This window comes from Tachypleus tridentatus, chromosome 1 (genome assembly GCF_004210375.1).
Source record: "Tachypleus tridentatus isolate NWPU-2018 chromosome 1, ASM421037v1, whole genome shotgun sequence".
NCBI classification, from domain to species: Eukaryota; Metazoa; Arthropoda; class Merostomata; order Xiphosura; family Limulidae; genus Tachypleus; species Tachypleus tridentatus.
Genome location: NC_134825.1, coordinates 23,171,788 through 23,189,600, shown reverse-complemented (window position 1 = coordinate 23,189,600; position 17,813 = coordinate 23,171,788). Strand labels below are relative to the sequence as shown.

At 32.6% G+C, this 17,813-nt stretch overlaps 1 protein-coding gene across 7 annotated transcripts in view; it reads right to left on the bottom strand.

Moving 5' to 3' along the window:
* The window catches only part of LOC143244493 (syntaxin-12-like), a 62,156-nt gene extending 44,685 nt beyond the window's left edge, over positions 1 to 17,471 (bottom strand). For 2 of the 7 annotated variants that reach the window (XR_013025122.1, XM_076489282.1), the window contains exons 1-2: positions 16,825 to 17,150; positions 608 to 733 (exon numbers count right to left, since the gene is read on the bottom strand). Coding sequence is in view for 6 of the 7 variants with exons in the window: in XM_076489282.1 (XP_076345397.1) it covers positions 608 to 692 (85 nt within the window). In the remaining variant the exon portion in view is untranslated. Of the gene's footprint in view, positions 1 to 607; positions 734 to 4,875; positions 5,087 to 15,234; positions 15,286 to 16,824; positions 17,151 to 17,304 lie in introns of those variants that run through there. The other 5 variants (XM_076489331.1, XM_076489294.1, XM_076489302.1 and 2 more) reach the window with 5 other exon arrangements.
* Positions 17,472 to 17,813: the final 342 nt, after the last annotated feature.

The window sequence follows — 17,813 nt, the reverse complement described above, 5'->3', positions numbered from 1 at the left end:
TATGAACTTCCTCGTGAACTGGTAAACAGAGGTAAAGACTGGCAAATGGTGTATCCCCACTGCAATGTTAGTCCTACTTCTGCAGTCACCACCAAATCACAGGGCACATTTTATATTCCACATTATGCACATCTTTAATTTTATTTGTGCTTGTTTTGTTCATTTACATACACACGGCACACATGCACACACACTGTAATCATAAAAAAAATTATAAAAGCGTTAAATGTAGTATTTACATTGTAGTGACTGTACTAATATTTTCATAATATAAAAGTGCAAACATATCCTATACCACAGTGATACAGTTCAAATACAAAAGTCATACATACATATATAACCTACTTTATTCAATTTATTACCCAATTATAATGCTCAAAATCTCAGTAACATCACAGATGTAAAACCATTTAAAACACAACAAACTCCAGCCAAATAATTTCCAAAAATCCTGAAATTTTACTAAAAGTTATAATTGTGATATTTGCTCGATATTTGAAGTTCGTTCTTACTTATACAAGGAAAGTTAACAGTTTAGAATATCTTAATTTTAAAAATAAATACAATTTTACATCATACATTAATGAATGAATGCTTTGCATCTTACCCTGTCCTCTATTCAATCCACCACTGGTGTCTTTCAGTCCAGTGGATCCATAATTTGGATATTTGCCTTGATTTCCAAATGACATCTTGAAATCTTGAAACTTTTAAGTTATTCCTCTGCTACAACCTTAAAAATATTTTGATGTTAAAGTGTTCATAACTGGAATATTAGTAATGAACTTCTTTGTATTAACATCCTATATTAAACACTTTCATCGTTTCCAAACATTTATGAATCATATAGGCTACATTTCACTATTTTTCTGGGAATTTTGTGAGTGAGTGAGGGTGTGCATAGCTAAAATATCAGCCTGACCAAAACTAAAGCTAAGATGGACATGTCACAAGTGTTTTCAGACTGATGCTCTACTGAACTTCCACATCTTAAATCCCAAGTAGACAACTCACTGTCATGGCTATTATAAGTGAAATGCATTCAACCTCTTTGTCTTAATGCATAGGTTCTCTGTCTGCTAACTGAATGGGGCCACTAAAGTATAATTTAGTTATCAATATATTATTTCAATTTTAATATATATAAATATATACACACACACACACACACGATTCCTGTGTACAAATTCAAAAACTTAAAAAAAAGTCTATTGTACCACAATGTATCTGCATTGTAAAGTAAAAACATGCTGAAAAGTTTTACCATTTCTAGTTTTTATAACAAACAACAAAGGTATAAGCAAAACTACCACAGCAATAAGTATGATAAGCAGGCCATTTTATGACAAAAACCAGAAAAATGTTTGATTTAAAACCCAACCAAATCTAATTTACATCCAAATTACTACATACCATTATTCCAAGTCTTACCAAGTCAAGGTGTCATAAATAACAAATACAGAAAGTTTGGTCAAAAAGCAAGCCCCCACTTTTCCATTCTTGAGTTTATGGTCTAAAATCATTAGTGATAAATTTTTTGTGAGATGCCATTTTATTGGAAATCCCCAAAAGATGTATAACATACACTCAGAAATCAAAGAAACGCACAGTTACCCACAACAATAAATGCTCTTGTGATCCTGAGATGAAACTGAAAAATAAAAATTCACACTTGTTTTTAAAAACCTTTGTTTTCTTATCTACATTTATAAACTTACAGAAGAGTAATATTACCTGTTTACTCTGGTAAACAAAAAAGAAGAAAAATACTTAACTTAATTTGTACATTTAGCTCCTTCTATTGTAAAGAAATACAAACAATATTTAGATGACATAAACTGTAAACAGTTAAAACTAATGCCTGCTCTGAAAAACATAACATGGTCAAGGCAAAAACGTGGGGAGATGGTCAACTCATTTTTTTCCACATAAATAATATTAAATTAAATAAATTTAATACTACTATCAGTACTATATAGTAGGACAGAGGTTAATCAAAGTATGACAAGTGAGATAAAGTCCTACGATTCAGAACTTCTTTCATTAAGACAGGGATTTAAGTTATCAGTTACCATAATGTTAACATTTTTCCTCAACTGAAAACTTATTTCAAATAGATACTCACCTCTCTGCACAACAAAGAGCTATTAATTTGCACCAGTGCAGTGAAGATTTTTGCATGCATCACAACATTTGAATGAAGTTCCCACCCCTATATGTAATAATGTAATCATCATTAAACTACAGCTCTCTACCCATAGGAAAGCAACCCATCATTCATAATCACAAACTGTGGAACAAATAATCCAGTGTAGGAAGGAAATATCCCAGACCTGCATCCAGAGAACAATGCACAAACCTTTCAGCTGGCCAAATCATCTGTAATACCAACCACTTAGAAGGTTCCACTGTGCCTATAATGTAGTAAGTGATTGAATAACATAGTTGTGAAACCTGTAAAAAGTAAATAAATTACAATAAGGAAACAACTACTCACTAGAAAACCTCCTTGAAGAGTAGGAAATGACAACTGGAGGGAGATGACATCAACAGTAGATGAAGCCACAAGATGTTACAAGTACTTTAATGCTAATGTATCCAAGGTCATCCCTACATACATGATTTTACCCAGTAAGTTTAAATGGTTAGAGCCAAAAGAAGTCACAAACTTTATGGAAAAAGACAAGAAAAATGTCATTATCCATAGAAGGATAACCTAATAAGATGAAGCATGAAATCCAACCATCCAAACTGGAATTAAATAAGTAATTGGGAAAAAAGTGATCTCATGGCAACAAAAGGTACTATCAACTGCCCTGGTGAGGGGGCAGTGTAAGTAAGATCACAATAATTAGCCCATGCACAACAAAGGATACAATCAGGGTTGAAATAGCTGTATAATGAAGAAAGAGAAAGGTAGAAAGGCAAAAATATCTAATCACCTTACTTGAATAAAAACATCAATTGAGAGATATTGTTTTTATATTTATTTGTCATCAAGCACAAAGCTACACTGTTTTCCACCTATACTGCACTCACCACAGGTAAAAAAATCTCCATGTGTGTATTAAAAACCTTGGATGCTAAAAACAGATACAAGTCCAGTTATGGTACACAAAAAGGTATAGCCAAGATCATATGAAACCAAGCAAGTTACAAGATCAATGTGGTAAAAAGATGGTGAGGATTCGTAGATATATACGCCCTGATTGGCCAAAATGGTTGTAAATGGGTGTGTCTATGAGGAACAGGGCACTCAAAAGAAGAAAGATCCCCCCCTCCTCCAAATAAAACAAATCCTATCACCAGGAAATTAGTGAAACATTAGAGTCTTGCTATCAAAATCTCCATGTCTGAAAGACATAAAGGTGTATTTTGAACATAACTCCACATATAAACTGAGAAAGACCTCCAACTGAATAAGATACAAGGTGGAAGTTGAGACTGAAAAGAGTCAAACCAGCTACTCCAAATGAGACATACACTAAAGAAGGAAAGTCACTACAGTTAGAGCCATGCTCAATGGAAAAAAAGTAGAGGCCAAATATTCATATATATTGAACATTACATCCCAAGAATGTACTTTCTGAGTAAAAGCCCACTAAACTTAATGAAAAACATATGGAACAGTAACCAACTTGAAAGGAAAGGCTGCAAATCAAATATTCTCAAACTGCAAACAAACAAACAAACAAAAACAAAAAGTGTGTGGGAAAGTTTGGATATGAAGAAAACATTTAAAACTTTGATACACATCACCCATATCCCAAGAAAGCACTGCTTACACAGTGAAGAAACAATTCACCTTAAACCAAAAAGACCAAATTTAATTCTAATGATACAGATCTATGACAAAACACCACCTTCCATTTTGTTGGAATGATGGTTCGTTGGCATTTATTAGTGCAAAGCTACAAGGCTATCTACAACAAACAACTAGTGAAAAAATAAAAGTAAAATCATTATAAAAGTAAAAATGAATCAATGCAAAACTAAATAAACTTTAAACAGCTAGTGAAAACTTAGAGTTAAAAACATCAGTGAGGTCAATAGTGTCACCATCACCAATGATACTGTCCAGATTAAGGAGAAACCTTAGGGCAAAACATGTCAAATGATGCCTTCAATGAAAGTCATAGCATTGACATGGCAGTAAAATGTGCACTATTTTGATGTGTGTCATACAGACCACACATTGGTGCATCAGTCCAAAATAGAAAAAAGTGATGAGTTAAAAAACTGTGACCAATGCATAGTCTAGTTGGAACAACTTCCTTCTTGTATTTCCTTATGGAAACAAGATGATCAAAATCCAGAGGAAAAAGCTTGTTATAACATTGCTCACTCTAAGTTGACTTCTAACTGGCATGGAGCCAAGCCATGAATACAGAACCATAATCCATGTATGGAACAGCTACAGTAGTGTACCAGAGTAGATAAACTTAGCTGCATTGTCAGCAAGCTCATTCCCATGAGTACCGACATGGCCTCACATCCAGAAAAACTGGATAGAAGTAGTTGTTAAAGAGAAATAGGCCAATCAGTTTTGATTATCAAAACAAACAGAGTGAGAACTAACATTAAGTGAAATACATATGTAAAAACAGCTAGTTTGGGTTGAGAAAATTTTTTACGTAGAGGAGTGAACAATGTTGACCTTCAGTCATGTCAGATTCACAAAGAAAGAGAGAGGTAACTGACCGAAAGCTGACCACATGTTTGAAAGGGGTTGTGTAACTGAGTGTCAGAATGTAGAGGGCGAGCTTAGATGTTTGAATATATAATATTATTTATTACAGGTGAAATGAGTATGTATAATAGTTCCCCCAGTGATGCTGACAAAAAACAAATGAAGAGAAAACAAAAGAAACGTACCTGTGTAAGCTAAAAAGCAGGGGACAAATGTGAAATTTTTCAATATATGGAGCAGGCACAGCTGAAGTAACAGAAGTTGAAGGTATGAAGCCCAGGAACTAAGGTCAGAACTGAACCAGCTAACTAATGTGTCATAGTAATCATGCTACTGTCCATCAGAGTTCCTGCAATTGCTATAAGTATTGGATGGCTCCTGATGATGTATCAGGGCCTGAGGTAGTGTCAGAAATGTTAGAGCATGAATTAATAATTCAGATAACTAAGGAAACAAACTTTATTTTTAGAAATAAGAACTGGTCTTTCATAGTGAAGATAACTTTGATCAAATTTCTAACTGAAGTGGTTAAAATTTAGTATTGTTCTCAGAATGAAGAAAATTAATGAAAGAAAGGAAACTAAATGGTACAAAAATAAGAGCAAAAATTTAATTAATTCCTAATATAATACATATCTAAGCAAAATAGTGTTGAGGAAAAAATAAGCCTTTCTTCCAATAATATCATTCATAGACATTACTGGGCATGAAAGACATGTTTCCTTCTTACTGATGAAGGACTGTAGTCTACATTATAGGAGTCTGGCACAGGACATTAATTATGTAGGACTTTACTCAAGGTGGCACGAACAATAAATTATTTACAGTAATTTCATAAGGTATTACTTTCTTATTGAGCAGAGAAGCAAGTGCTCATGCACATCTCTGAATACAAGAAGTCTTCCTCACATTAAATAAACTTTTGCTTCTCTACAATGAAACAATTTAACAAGTACTATATAGCAGGATATTTATTTTTTTACACACTAGAGTAGATTTACAATGGATACTTTTTAGTCTTGAAAATGTTGCTTTCTTTTTGGTTTGCAAGCAATTTCCTTAAAGCTGGTTGGTCTCTAGAATTTTCTAATTGTTAGGTTTCTTAATAAATTACATTCAGTTAATCAATTATTTTGACATGAGACTTGTATAGATAAAATAATAAAAAACAGTGGTTAGTGAAACATTAATTTTTCAGTTGGTAATTATTTTAAAGAAATATTACAATAATCTATTAATCCTACAGCCACAGGAAGGTCAAAGTTTTAATACAATGACCTTTATTCAGAGTTGCAACCATCATTTAAACTAATATATTTTTTATCAATGTTAATAAGTTTCAAATCAAAATGTAATTTATAATCCACATTTTTATATTACTGAAGTTTGAATGTAGATATTTGTGAATTTCTTTTCTTCACTAATTATAAATTGTAGCAGAGGGAAGATGAAGCAGAAGCTTAATCTACTCTTTGTTTTGCTACTTGTACTATTAAAGACTTCTTCTTCTTCAATTACCTGCTTTTCTTCGCTGTTAGAAGAGTGAACAAATAAACCATGTATGGCTCATTTGGTGGTGGGACATAAGCATTTCGTTTGGTTTGATGTATATCCTTTACTTACCATTTAGTAGTAAATTGTACAACAGATCTGGTCTCTTTGAATAATATTCCTTTCATTAAAATTAACATTTTGGTAATGAAATAAAATTCACAAATAAGTAATTAGTTATGTCTATTGTATAATAATAGAGTAATTATAACAATGTTAAATTTTTAAACACCAAATTATTTTATATTTTTAGTAATGAGTAAAGAATTATACATTCAAACCACACAATCAGGTTCTAACTTCTGATTAGAAAGAGCACGTATAAAAGAAATTCCTAATCTGTACATCTGAGTCACATTATACAATAGTTTTGACTTCTTTTTCAAAGAATTTGTTTTATCTTCCCTTATAAAAACATTAGATTGTTCAACAATTAACACATACTGCCCACATTTATAAACTAAAATAAAATGTTTTACGTCTACCTTCACAGCACCATATCTATTCAACATGAAACATACCCTTGTCTTTTAAAAGCATCTGGAATTCTCTGTAACATGGCGACTGTAGATGTTTACAGTCACAAAAAAAACTTACTTTAAACTAAATAAATCAGATGACTGTCTGCCTTTTCTTAGCAATCAAAGCTGATAGTCTACAAGGAGTTTGATGTGTTTAGAATAAAGGCATTGTTCCAAGCAGTAAAGGAATTTTTTAGATAAACCAGATAAATTACAGTGGAACCCCTCTAAGCAGCCACCCCTCAGATTCAGTCACCCCTTGAAAGTGGTCATTCAATTACAGTCCCATTTTTTGTTTACATAATCCCTAATTGTGTACAGTGGAACCCCTCTAATCAGGTCAGTTTGTTTCAGTCCCGAAGGTGGCTGCTTTAGAGTACTGTAAAGTACTTTGGAGACTTCCCATTCTAGTGCCTGTTACAATATTGTTTTCTAAAATGAAAGTTTAAACTACATAAATTATTTATGGACAATCAACACAATTATAAAAAAGGCAGGCTCAACTAAACAACACTCCAAAACACAAAAGGCCTGAAGGCTAAAGTAAGTGTTAAATTTCTTCTTTTAAAAGAAAGTAACTGATATGCAAAAATTAAACATTTACGAGGACAGTTAATATAACTTAAATGAAAATCTGAGTTATTTTGAATGAATGTTTTCAGGTTGCTGTCTTGTGATGTAATCTGATAATTTGTTTACCCTAAAGTTTCACTAGATTGTGGCTTTGTTGCATCCTACAAAAATAGTTCAAAATAAATTCAAACAGTTGTGAAAAGGTTGAAGCCTGAATAAATAAATGTAACTGCTTGTTAGAAAATGTAGTCTTTCAAGGGAAGAAAAACGTATTTTTGATGTTATTTCATATATTTCAACTTTCCATTCATAATATTGCTATAGTCACTGTGTTATAAAAAATGGCAGATAAAGTATAAGGTTTTCACAAAAAAGAACTTTTGATATTCATTTAAGATGTTCTAAACATTATTCAAAGTACATGGAAATTATAAGGTATTTTTATTCTTAGTATGAAAATAACCTTTTGCTCATACAACTTGGTAAAGGTTTCACAATTTCTCACACAAACAGTTACAACTATTCAGTAAAACACCTAATTATTTTGCATACAACATACTTGCAATGTTTACTAAGCAAAGGCCAAGTTCTGCAAGAACATTAGTACATTCAGATAATAATGTCTATAATTTCATGATCACATGATGTAAACAATATTGGTTAGAATGACAAAGGCTGTCTACATAGGTTGAAGCTGAACAAACATCACTGAATTATTTAAAAAAAAATTTAAGTCACAATCACAATACTTTGATCAGTTAGATAGCTGGAATAATAAAAATGACAATACCTGGAAACACGAATTCTGATTAGTTGATTATTTCGTGACAACTAATTTAATCATAATTTCAATTAATTGAAGATAATCAATCATATTGATCAATCAGGTTAATTCACAGATCTAATGTGATTTTCTATACAAATCACTAATTAGGCCTCACTTTGAATACTTTGTATAGTTTGAGTGTTCTAATCTCAGAAAGAATATTTACTTGTTGAAAAATAATCTGAAGATTATTCAAAAACAGAACAGTTACCTCACAGGGATAGGTTAAGAGTTTTTAAACCTTTGTTTAGAAGTAGTTAAGAGTTTATCTTACTGAATTTTACAATGTTACATACGGAACCAATAAGATAAACACTTCATTTCCTTCAGCTGTATTTTGAAAATAAAAAAACAATAGAACAAGTTTAAACTTTGATAAAAAAAAACAAACAGAACAGACTTCGGTAAAGACAGTTATATTTTTCTATTAGGGTGACTGGCTTATGAAATTAGTGCAACAAGCATTGGGAGGGGCTAGCAATTTACACGAGTTGAACAGGGGAAGTGGTAATTTCTTGAAACATAATAAGCAGATTTCACTTATTTCTTCATGGGATGAATGTACAGGGGCCACTTTGAACATCCTTATGGTCCATTATTATTCAAATGTCATGCTACATCACACAATTCTAAATTGATCAGTTTCTCTATATACAATTGTTAAAATTTTAAAACTGTTCTACTCAGGCATTTCCCATGCAACACATTTATTACTAATATACACATAATACCACCACTCCGAAAATGCATACCATATGTTTGTAAACAAAGTTGGAAGTAGACTTTACTTACTTGGTAAATTTCAAGCACTTCTTTAGATATCAGATTAGTTTATGATAAAATTGTCTGACTAATAATCCTCTGAATTACTTAAACATATGACATAAGAAAAAACAAAAAAGGGAAATGAGAAATTAAACATACACATTTACTTAAATCAAAAGTGTATTTCCAATAATACTTACCCCCACTCACACTATATTTATCACTCAACTACTACTGTTTCCTTCCATTACCCATCTAAACAATGGTCTGATTTTTTCCCTTCTTGCTCTAGTCTTTTATTCCCCAATCAATTGCACTTGCAGGTATTTATTGCATGACATTTTCTACCTACATCAATACTATCCTAGCATTGCACATAAGCATTTCATTCAGATAACATTATCCCTTTCTGAAAACTGACCCAGTTTCTAATACCAGTTCTTAGTGGGAAATAAGAATGACAGAGTATGAGGGAGGTATTATTGAAAATATATTTTCAATTTAAGAAAGTGTTAATTTTTCAAAATATTTATCTCCGCTCTTACTACAGCTAAAGTTCCACATAAGATAGAAGAGCCAGTAAGGGCATTATATAAACAAAATGCATCTGCATAGATCATGGGCATGCCAATAGAAGATTAGCTCCATAGTGGAAGAGCTACACTATATTCAGAAAAGATATGTTCTTCACCCAGAAGCTGGATGGAATTTAACACGATCCATCATAACTGCTAGGTTTCAGTGTTAGTGATTAGAATTATAGGGCCATGAACCCTAAATCTAATGTTTGTAGCTAGAGCATTTAGCTTACAATATATATATACACACACACACACACACTTACAAGTGGATTCCAACCTGTACCTACAGAAGGATGGATTTAAGGCCACTGGAATTGCAATGAGAAGGTAAGCAACATTAAGCTAAACGAAACCTCTCCTCAACCTGAAGAAGTTCAAAAGGATACACCCCAAATTTGTAATGATGTTCTCAGTCCTGGTTCTCCAAATCGTTGGAGAGTGAGGAAGAATCTTCATATTTCCAGACCAGATGATTTCTAGTTTCTGTATATATGAAGATTCTTCCTCACTCTCCAACCATGGTAAATGCCACTTGTTCCCAGAACTAGGGGAAGGATGTGGAACAAACTGTACTCAAACAAGGGCACAGAATGGGACCATTCTGTGTCTGAAATTATGAAGAGATAATGGGGTTCTTTTCTATGCCAAAAGTGAACCAAATTCCCCAAATTTTAAAAGCAAATTGTTCCAATTATTCAGGCAAATGATTGGCAGGGATGGGCAGAATTTCCTTATGCTTTATACATGATAGTCTGAGTTGGTTGGTTGATTTGGTGTTTTGTGGCACAAAGCAGCTAAGGTATCTGCACCAAACATCCAGTAAAATAGTTAAAATTGAAGTAAATTTATGAAAGGAAATTAAGGTAAAACAAAACAAAGTTTAAAAAAAAAACAAATAGCATAAAACTAATGTTTACATCTAATCTACAACATTAAGAAAAAAAACTACAGTAATACAAGTTGTAAAGGACTTTCTGTAGCATAATTGTAATTATCATAACTCGCCACAAAAACTAACAAGTAAGTGCAAAAACCACCACCAGTCACCTGAAGTTGGCTTTTCCAGTCCTGGTTCTGAGTTACTTGACACTTTGGCCACTTTCAAAAAGTAATAAATGTTTTAAAAGATTTGTAGCAAAATTTTAATAATAACTCACCAGTGTTAGTGGTCCAATACTGGTTTCGAGTATTTTGACATTACGGCTATTTACTAATTTCAAATCAAACCAGATGGAATGTGATTCTTAAAAGGGAATCACATTAAAAAGGTCTTACGTATAAATTAAAAACTGAACTGGCATTAAAAAGATTAATGGCCTTTAAAAAACTAAGAACATTACAAAGATGGACAGTGTCACCATCACAAATAACAAACATTATGGACAAACCTTGAGACAGAATATGTTTAAAATGGTGCCATTGTTGAGAGTTGTAACAATGGCAAGAAAGTAAAATGTGGCTTATTGTGATCTGAGTGTTACACAAACTATACATTGGTGCATAACTTCCAGAAAAAAGAAAATGAGTTAAAAACTGTGACCAATGCGTAGTCTAGTCAAAACAACTTCCTCTTTCCGATCCTTATTGAAGAAAAACGGCCAAAGTCCATTATAAGGTTTTATTTGGAAAAGCTTGTTTTCATGTTACTCACTCCAAGTCGACTGCCAGCTGGCACGAAGCCAAGCCTTGAATACTCCACAACCACCAGGATCCTCTCCTTCACAGGTTGCCACATATGGCAAACATGTGGATGGATGTTTAGAACCCAGAGCAGGTAAACTGTAGGAACAGAAACTTCCCTGGGAGGTCCCCTCACCACATACAGGAATCCACACCGAGGGGTCTTATTTTGGTGTCACTAATGTTTGAATTGTTGAGATGATCCAAACATCAAAATGTGGCACTTTAACTTGGAAACTATAGAATTTCACTAACTTTAACACATAATGCCCATCAAGACAATTCATCATGGAAGGCTAAAACAGCTGCTTTCACAGTAATTGTGATTCAATAAAAAAATAAAGAGGAGAAAACAAGTAATAAGAGAAAATTGAAATAGGTTGATGTAAAAATGTTAATGCCAATATGTACATAAACAAGGTGGGGTTAAATAATACCCAAAACCATACAAAAAATTCCTACATTAGTGACCACTAAGTCAATGTTACAAGCTTATGGTAATTAGTTGTTAGACTTCACAATATTATTCAGTTTAAATGCTTTTATACAAACCTGAATTCATGCAAATGAAAGAAATTCAACATTTAGTTGTAAATAAAAGTTTTCTTCAAAATGTTTTGCTATTTATGAGATTTTTCAGTTCACCCTACCTTGTTTCTGTACTTTCTAACACTGCCATCCCTACATCATCCTTATTTTATTACTTGCTTAACTCTTTTGCAATGGGCCAGTGTTCAGAGGCCACATCATTATGTTTGTTGACTTACTTGATTGTTTTGTTGGTTTTTTTTAATTTCGCACAAACCTATTCGAGGGCCATCTGTGCTTGCCATCCCTAATTTAGCAGTGTAAGACTAGAGGGAAGGCAGCTAGTCATCACCACCCACTGCCAACTCTTGGGCTACTCTTTTACCAATGAATAGAGGGATTGACCATCACATTATAATGCCTCCACAGCTGAAAGGGAAAGCATGTTTGATGCGACCTGGATTCGAACCCACGACCCTCAGATTATGAGTTGAATGCCTTAACACTCTTGGCCATGCCGGGTCTTGTTCACTTGCATTCAAAATTTTACTGAACTACTATTTTATGAATTTATGTCAATAAGTTTGGAATCAAATTGTAGATAATTGAAATTTTAACTCTTAAACAGTGGGAACGTTGTAATAGCAGCAACAATGAGGGCTACCATTTAAGGGTTAATATTATATACAAATTACTTTTATAATTTGAAAGTAATTACTAAAAGAGCAGATTTAGATATAGATTTTAGTAAGTCATGGTATGTTGAATTGAGCACCATTTAAAATTATATGTTTGTGATATCAAAATACTAAGTCCATGGTTTCATACAAAGTAGAAACTTGTATAACCAATATCAATAAGCTAAAATATAAACTAAGAACTTCATAGCATATAAATTTCCTAAGATATGACTTGTGTACTGAATCAAAACACGGTGGTCCATTCAACTCTTTCCAATTCTTGAAATGGTCCCTTATATAGATTATATACCCTTACTACACTATATGACATGTGAATAACCAATCAAAAGCTTAGAATGTCCCCACAGTAGTTTTCTCAGTCACACTAATCTTTGAAAAAGCTACTGCATTATTTCAGTCCAATTTTTCAGAGATAGGTTGTGTCTTTAGCCTGCTTGAAAACTCACATTTTTAAAAATATAAATAAATCTTAGTTACTGAGCTTAATAAATAATAGTGGAGTTCTATGTTATTAGTGTAGTTTTATGACTTATTTTTGGTTATTCAACTGTATATACCCTTGTGCAAATTAATTGAAACAAGACGGAAAATTATGATTTTTTCGATTTTTTGCGTTTTATTTCTGAGAATCCAAAAATTACTCACAAATTAATACATGATATGACTGCCTTTATTTTTCAGAAGATCATTAATCCGTTTTGGCATCGAGTCCACAAGTTGACTGCAATCTTTACTAATTTTTGGATCGCGGTACCACACCTCAATTATGGCCTCAATTAGCTTATCTTTCGTAATCTTTCCCCCTGAAGCCTTTCTTTACAAATCGCCCAAAGATTTTCAACAGGATTTATGTCCAGAGAGTTTCCAGGCCAGTCCAGCACCTTTATTTGCATTGTAGTCATAAAATTCTTCACAAGTTTCAGCGTGTGGCACAGAGCCAGATCTTGCTGAAAAATGCCAGATCTGGAAATCACTTTTTCAATTCTGGAACAACTCTTCTCTGCAAAACTTTGATGCACTGTGGTCCTCGCATCATACCTTCTACAATATGTAAGCCTCTGATGCCATAGAAGCTGAAAAAGCCCCAAAACATATTCTTCAAGGGATGTTCTACAAACTGATTGATGTGAGATTCTCAAAGTTTCTCACCTGGAGATCTGTGAACATGCAGACTTCTTTGACCCTGTAGGAAGAAGCGAGTCTCATCACTGAATAACACATTTCTCCATTGTTCTTGTGTCCAGTTCTTGTATTTCAGACTGCATTGATACCGTTTTTTTCTTCATTAAGTTGGTAAAAAGTTGTTTTTTGACTGGTCTCCTTGCCCTTCTAACGCAATTTCGAATGACGTAATATTCCTCAAAATTTCGTCATATATCCCAAAAATGGATCGACCATACTGCAAAACACAGCTAATAATGCTGTCTGTGTGAAAAAATGACTATTAAAGGAAATCAGCAGGTGCAGCGAGCCTACACCGGCTGCCATGCTGAAAATATTGTAAAATCATAATTTGTTTCAATTAATTTGCACAAGGGTGTATATAAAATCTCAAAAATTTGTTTGATATCCTCCAACTATGAAATTTGCATAGCAACCTATGTCCAGCAACAACTGAGTACAAAGGTCATAGTGAAAAAGAGAACTGTTTGCTTCTTGATTTATTGTTCTATGTTACTATTTCAAAATAGTAATAATCTATATACATATATATATAACATATAATAATTGAAATGTGACTGTGCATTACAAAATATTAGCCTACTAATAACAAAGCCAAGATGGAGGATTAAAGGTCAGTTTATATTACATGTGCACTGCATCAATGCTACGTAGGCATGACTGGTCAATATAATAAATATATACATGTTAAAATATAGTGTTATGAGACTTAAGCTACTTTGACTAAACATTTGTATTTTCTTGTTATAATAAGTAGTCATTCTAGTATCATAAAAGCATAATTTATATTTCCGAATGTTTTTCTAATGGTGTGAAAAACACCATAAAGTTAGAGTACAGAAAATAAAATATAAAGTCTTAGTGAAAACAAACATTTGAAATGTATTTAGGAGGTTTTAAAGATTATGCAAATATTATTTGAGATTTTTGGCACAAGGAATAGTTTTTTTTAACCATAACATGAATTCAGTTTACACTCAGACTAGTAATGAAACAAATTTGTCATTTTCACAAATAAATATTTAATAAAAATACTTAACTAAAAAAATTATTTTTTCTGTATATAAAATACCCATCTTTAATAAAATCCTGCTAAATATTGAAGATATGCATACTGGATCAAAAGTTATAGTGCAATACTTAACGGGTACAATGTGTAGATGAACTTGTTTAAGTTATACAGAACCCACTCCAAAAGGGTTAATAATGGCCTAATAATATATTGTGAAGTATTTCTATTAACATGTATAGATATACTCCTTATTAATTTACATCTACTATCCCTCCAGATACAGCCTAAAATCCTATATGCTTTGCCACTAGCAGTAACCCGTTGACATAATAACATGATCCATTTCCTTCATAACACAACTGAGTTGATTTTCATCAAAGCTGTAGTTGTAGGTTAGGTTACAGTAGTCCCACATGTATTCTCTTCACTGCCAACTACATCCAAAACTTTAAAACCATCAGCAAATTTGACAAATTTGTTTACCATATCCTAAACCCTGAGATACCCCACTTGCAATTCCAATCCTACTTGACAGAACTCCATTTATTACCATAATTTATTTTCTCTCATATAACCAATTCTTAATCTATTGAGCTAACTTATCCTACACATCCACAAACATACCTTTCTTTACTTGTATTCTGTATGGCACTTTGTCAATAACTTCATTAAAACCTAGATATAACAAAACCATACTTTTACCCTCATCTACATAAGCAGTAACATTGTTGAAGACAAACAAAAGATCTAGAAGACAAGGCTTTCCTCATGTGAAATCAAAAGAGCTTAGCCTATCAGCTAAGAGGTCTGACCAAATACCAACTTGCCATGTAATAGCTTCCATGTAAGGCAGCTAGTCATCACCATCCACCGCCAACTCTTGGGCTACTCTTTTACCAATGAATAGTGGAAATGACTGTCACATTACAATGACCCCATGGCTAAAACGGCAAGCATGTTTGGCATGACGGGGATGCAAACCTGTGACTCTCAGATTACAAGTCGCACGCCTTAACCCACCTGGCCATGCCGGGCCAAACTGAACTGACTACACGTCATTTGTGATCATGAGAAATCTACTTGAAGTAAGAATGTATTCTCAATTGTAATATCCATACCAACTATCTTGAAAATACATGACTAAATGTCAAAAATGATGAACTGGTATTGTAAACAGACAATACATTGTCTTGACAACTTGATTCACATCATGTCACTGTACATTAAAAGATAACTGACAACAGTTTGCTAAACATTGTATCTTTAGGTGTGGTTAGTGCAGGTCAAAATGTGCTACAATAGTCTGAGCCAAAGTGGAATAAACAATGTACAAATTACATCATAACATGAAACAGGTGAATATTATTACTGTTACATATATATCAAACATGGTATTTCAAGTATGCAACCAATGTGATTACAAAATCTCTCCTGAACTTTTATATGTACATAGGTGAGCTCATAAATCATTTTCCATATCTGGTTGGTGAAAGTTTTCATTTAATTTATAATAAATAGGACAGATTCAATGAGCCCAGGAGCCCTTGTTCTCCCTCAAATACTGTTTCAAATTATTTCAAAATGGTCATTAAATATTTTTTACTTTAATATTTAACTTTTGGTGTCCCTTAAGTGATAATGTATAATGGTCTCTTGTGATATTGGTATATAGAATGCATAAAATACATGCATCTTAAAATTCACACATAAGATTGTGAAATAGAATACAGGAGAAATTTCAATATGTATTATTCATATTCTTTGCTTTGTTTGTATAACTGTGGCACCTGCAAATACTATGAGAAAGCTTATTACTCACATATATGTACTGACTATCAAACATCAGATTACTGAGTACATTAGATTGTTTAAAACTATTCTCTCACTAGAAATAATATAACTTAATCAGTCTTGACTATTTGATGAGTCTCAATAACATTATAATTTTACATGATTATTTATCATATGTTAATATAAATACTTGAAATCACATTTAATAATAATGTTTGGTCTTGATTAAATTGCAGTTACATCGATAAATTTTTATTTTTCACAACTATCACTCATTGTTTTACTACTTAAATGTCAGCCCTAACTTTAAAGTTTGCGTTTTGTACTAATATTATTCACTTCGCACAATTGTCTACGTAGTAAGTAGTACTAATATTAATATTGCTGTTAATTACTATAGACTGAAGTACTAATAGTACCTACCTTGTTACCTCAACAAAAATCTCAATCAATGCCAGTCGTCGTCCTCACTCAACATAGGCCTCAGCCTGTATCAAACAATAACTTAACTTTCACTGTACACTTATCTTAAAAGTATTATAATATTACGTGCTTTGTTATTGGTTTCCTATATAACAGTTTCTAAACTACTCAGATCTCCTTTTGTTTAATGTTACATTAATTACCACACAAAATTACATCTCACGTAAAACAGTCATACTCATTCTTCTTCTCTTGTCATGTGATTAGCTACCTACTATTCAAGATCGTATTTGATTACCTTTCCAGTCATAATTAAACCGTGAAAAATAAACACATGCATTTTATCAATAAGAAAAAGTGAACCTTTCTGTAACATATTGTTTTTTAATATTTAACATAGATAGAATATTATATAATTTCATACGTTCAATGATATGAACACAGAAGTAATATTATCATTAGTGATCGAAAATATCTTACAGCTGCCAACTTTTACGGACCTCTTGAAAAAGTAAAGTTTGAGAGCGCGTTATCACGCAACAAAAACAGAAAGTGTTTTTTTCAGAGGTCAAGGGCCGTGCATATTCTCTCCAAGCACATTTTTATTAAATAAACGAAAGAGTTAACAATGGACCCATCAGTAGCGCGGTATAAGTAATTGTCCGCTTTGCCATAATGCATGCGAACACGCGATTGCGCTGTGTTTATGTTTGTCTTTTTAAATAAATGTTTTACATTTTGTGTCAATTTTTCTTCATTGTATATAACATCATGGCTTGGTTATTCAGCGATTTAACATTACATTGTAATTGATAGTATTTTTAAAGCATATTCTTATATTCTGTTATCCAGTTATTCAAAACTTAAATAATTTTCCCTGGACATACCTGTGGTATCTGAAGGAATTTTTTTTCAGTTAAAAAAAAAAGTCCAGGCCACAAAAACAAATCTCGTACGTGGATGCTCTTCCCGAAAGTCACCACGATTTA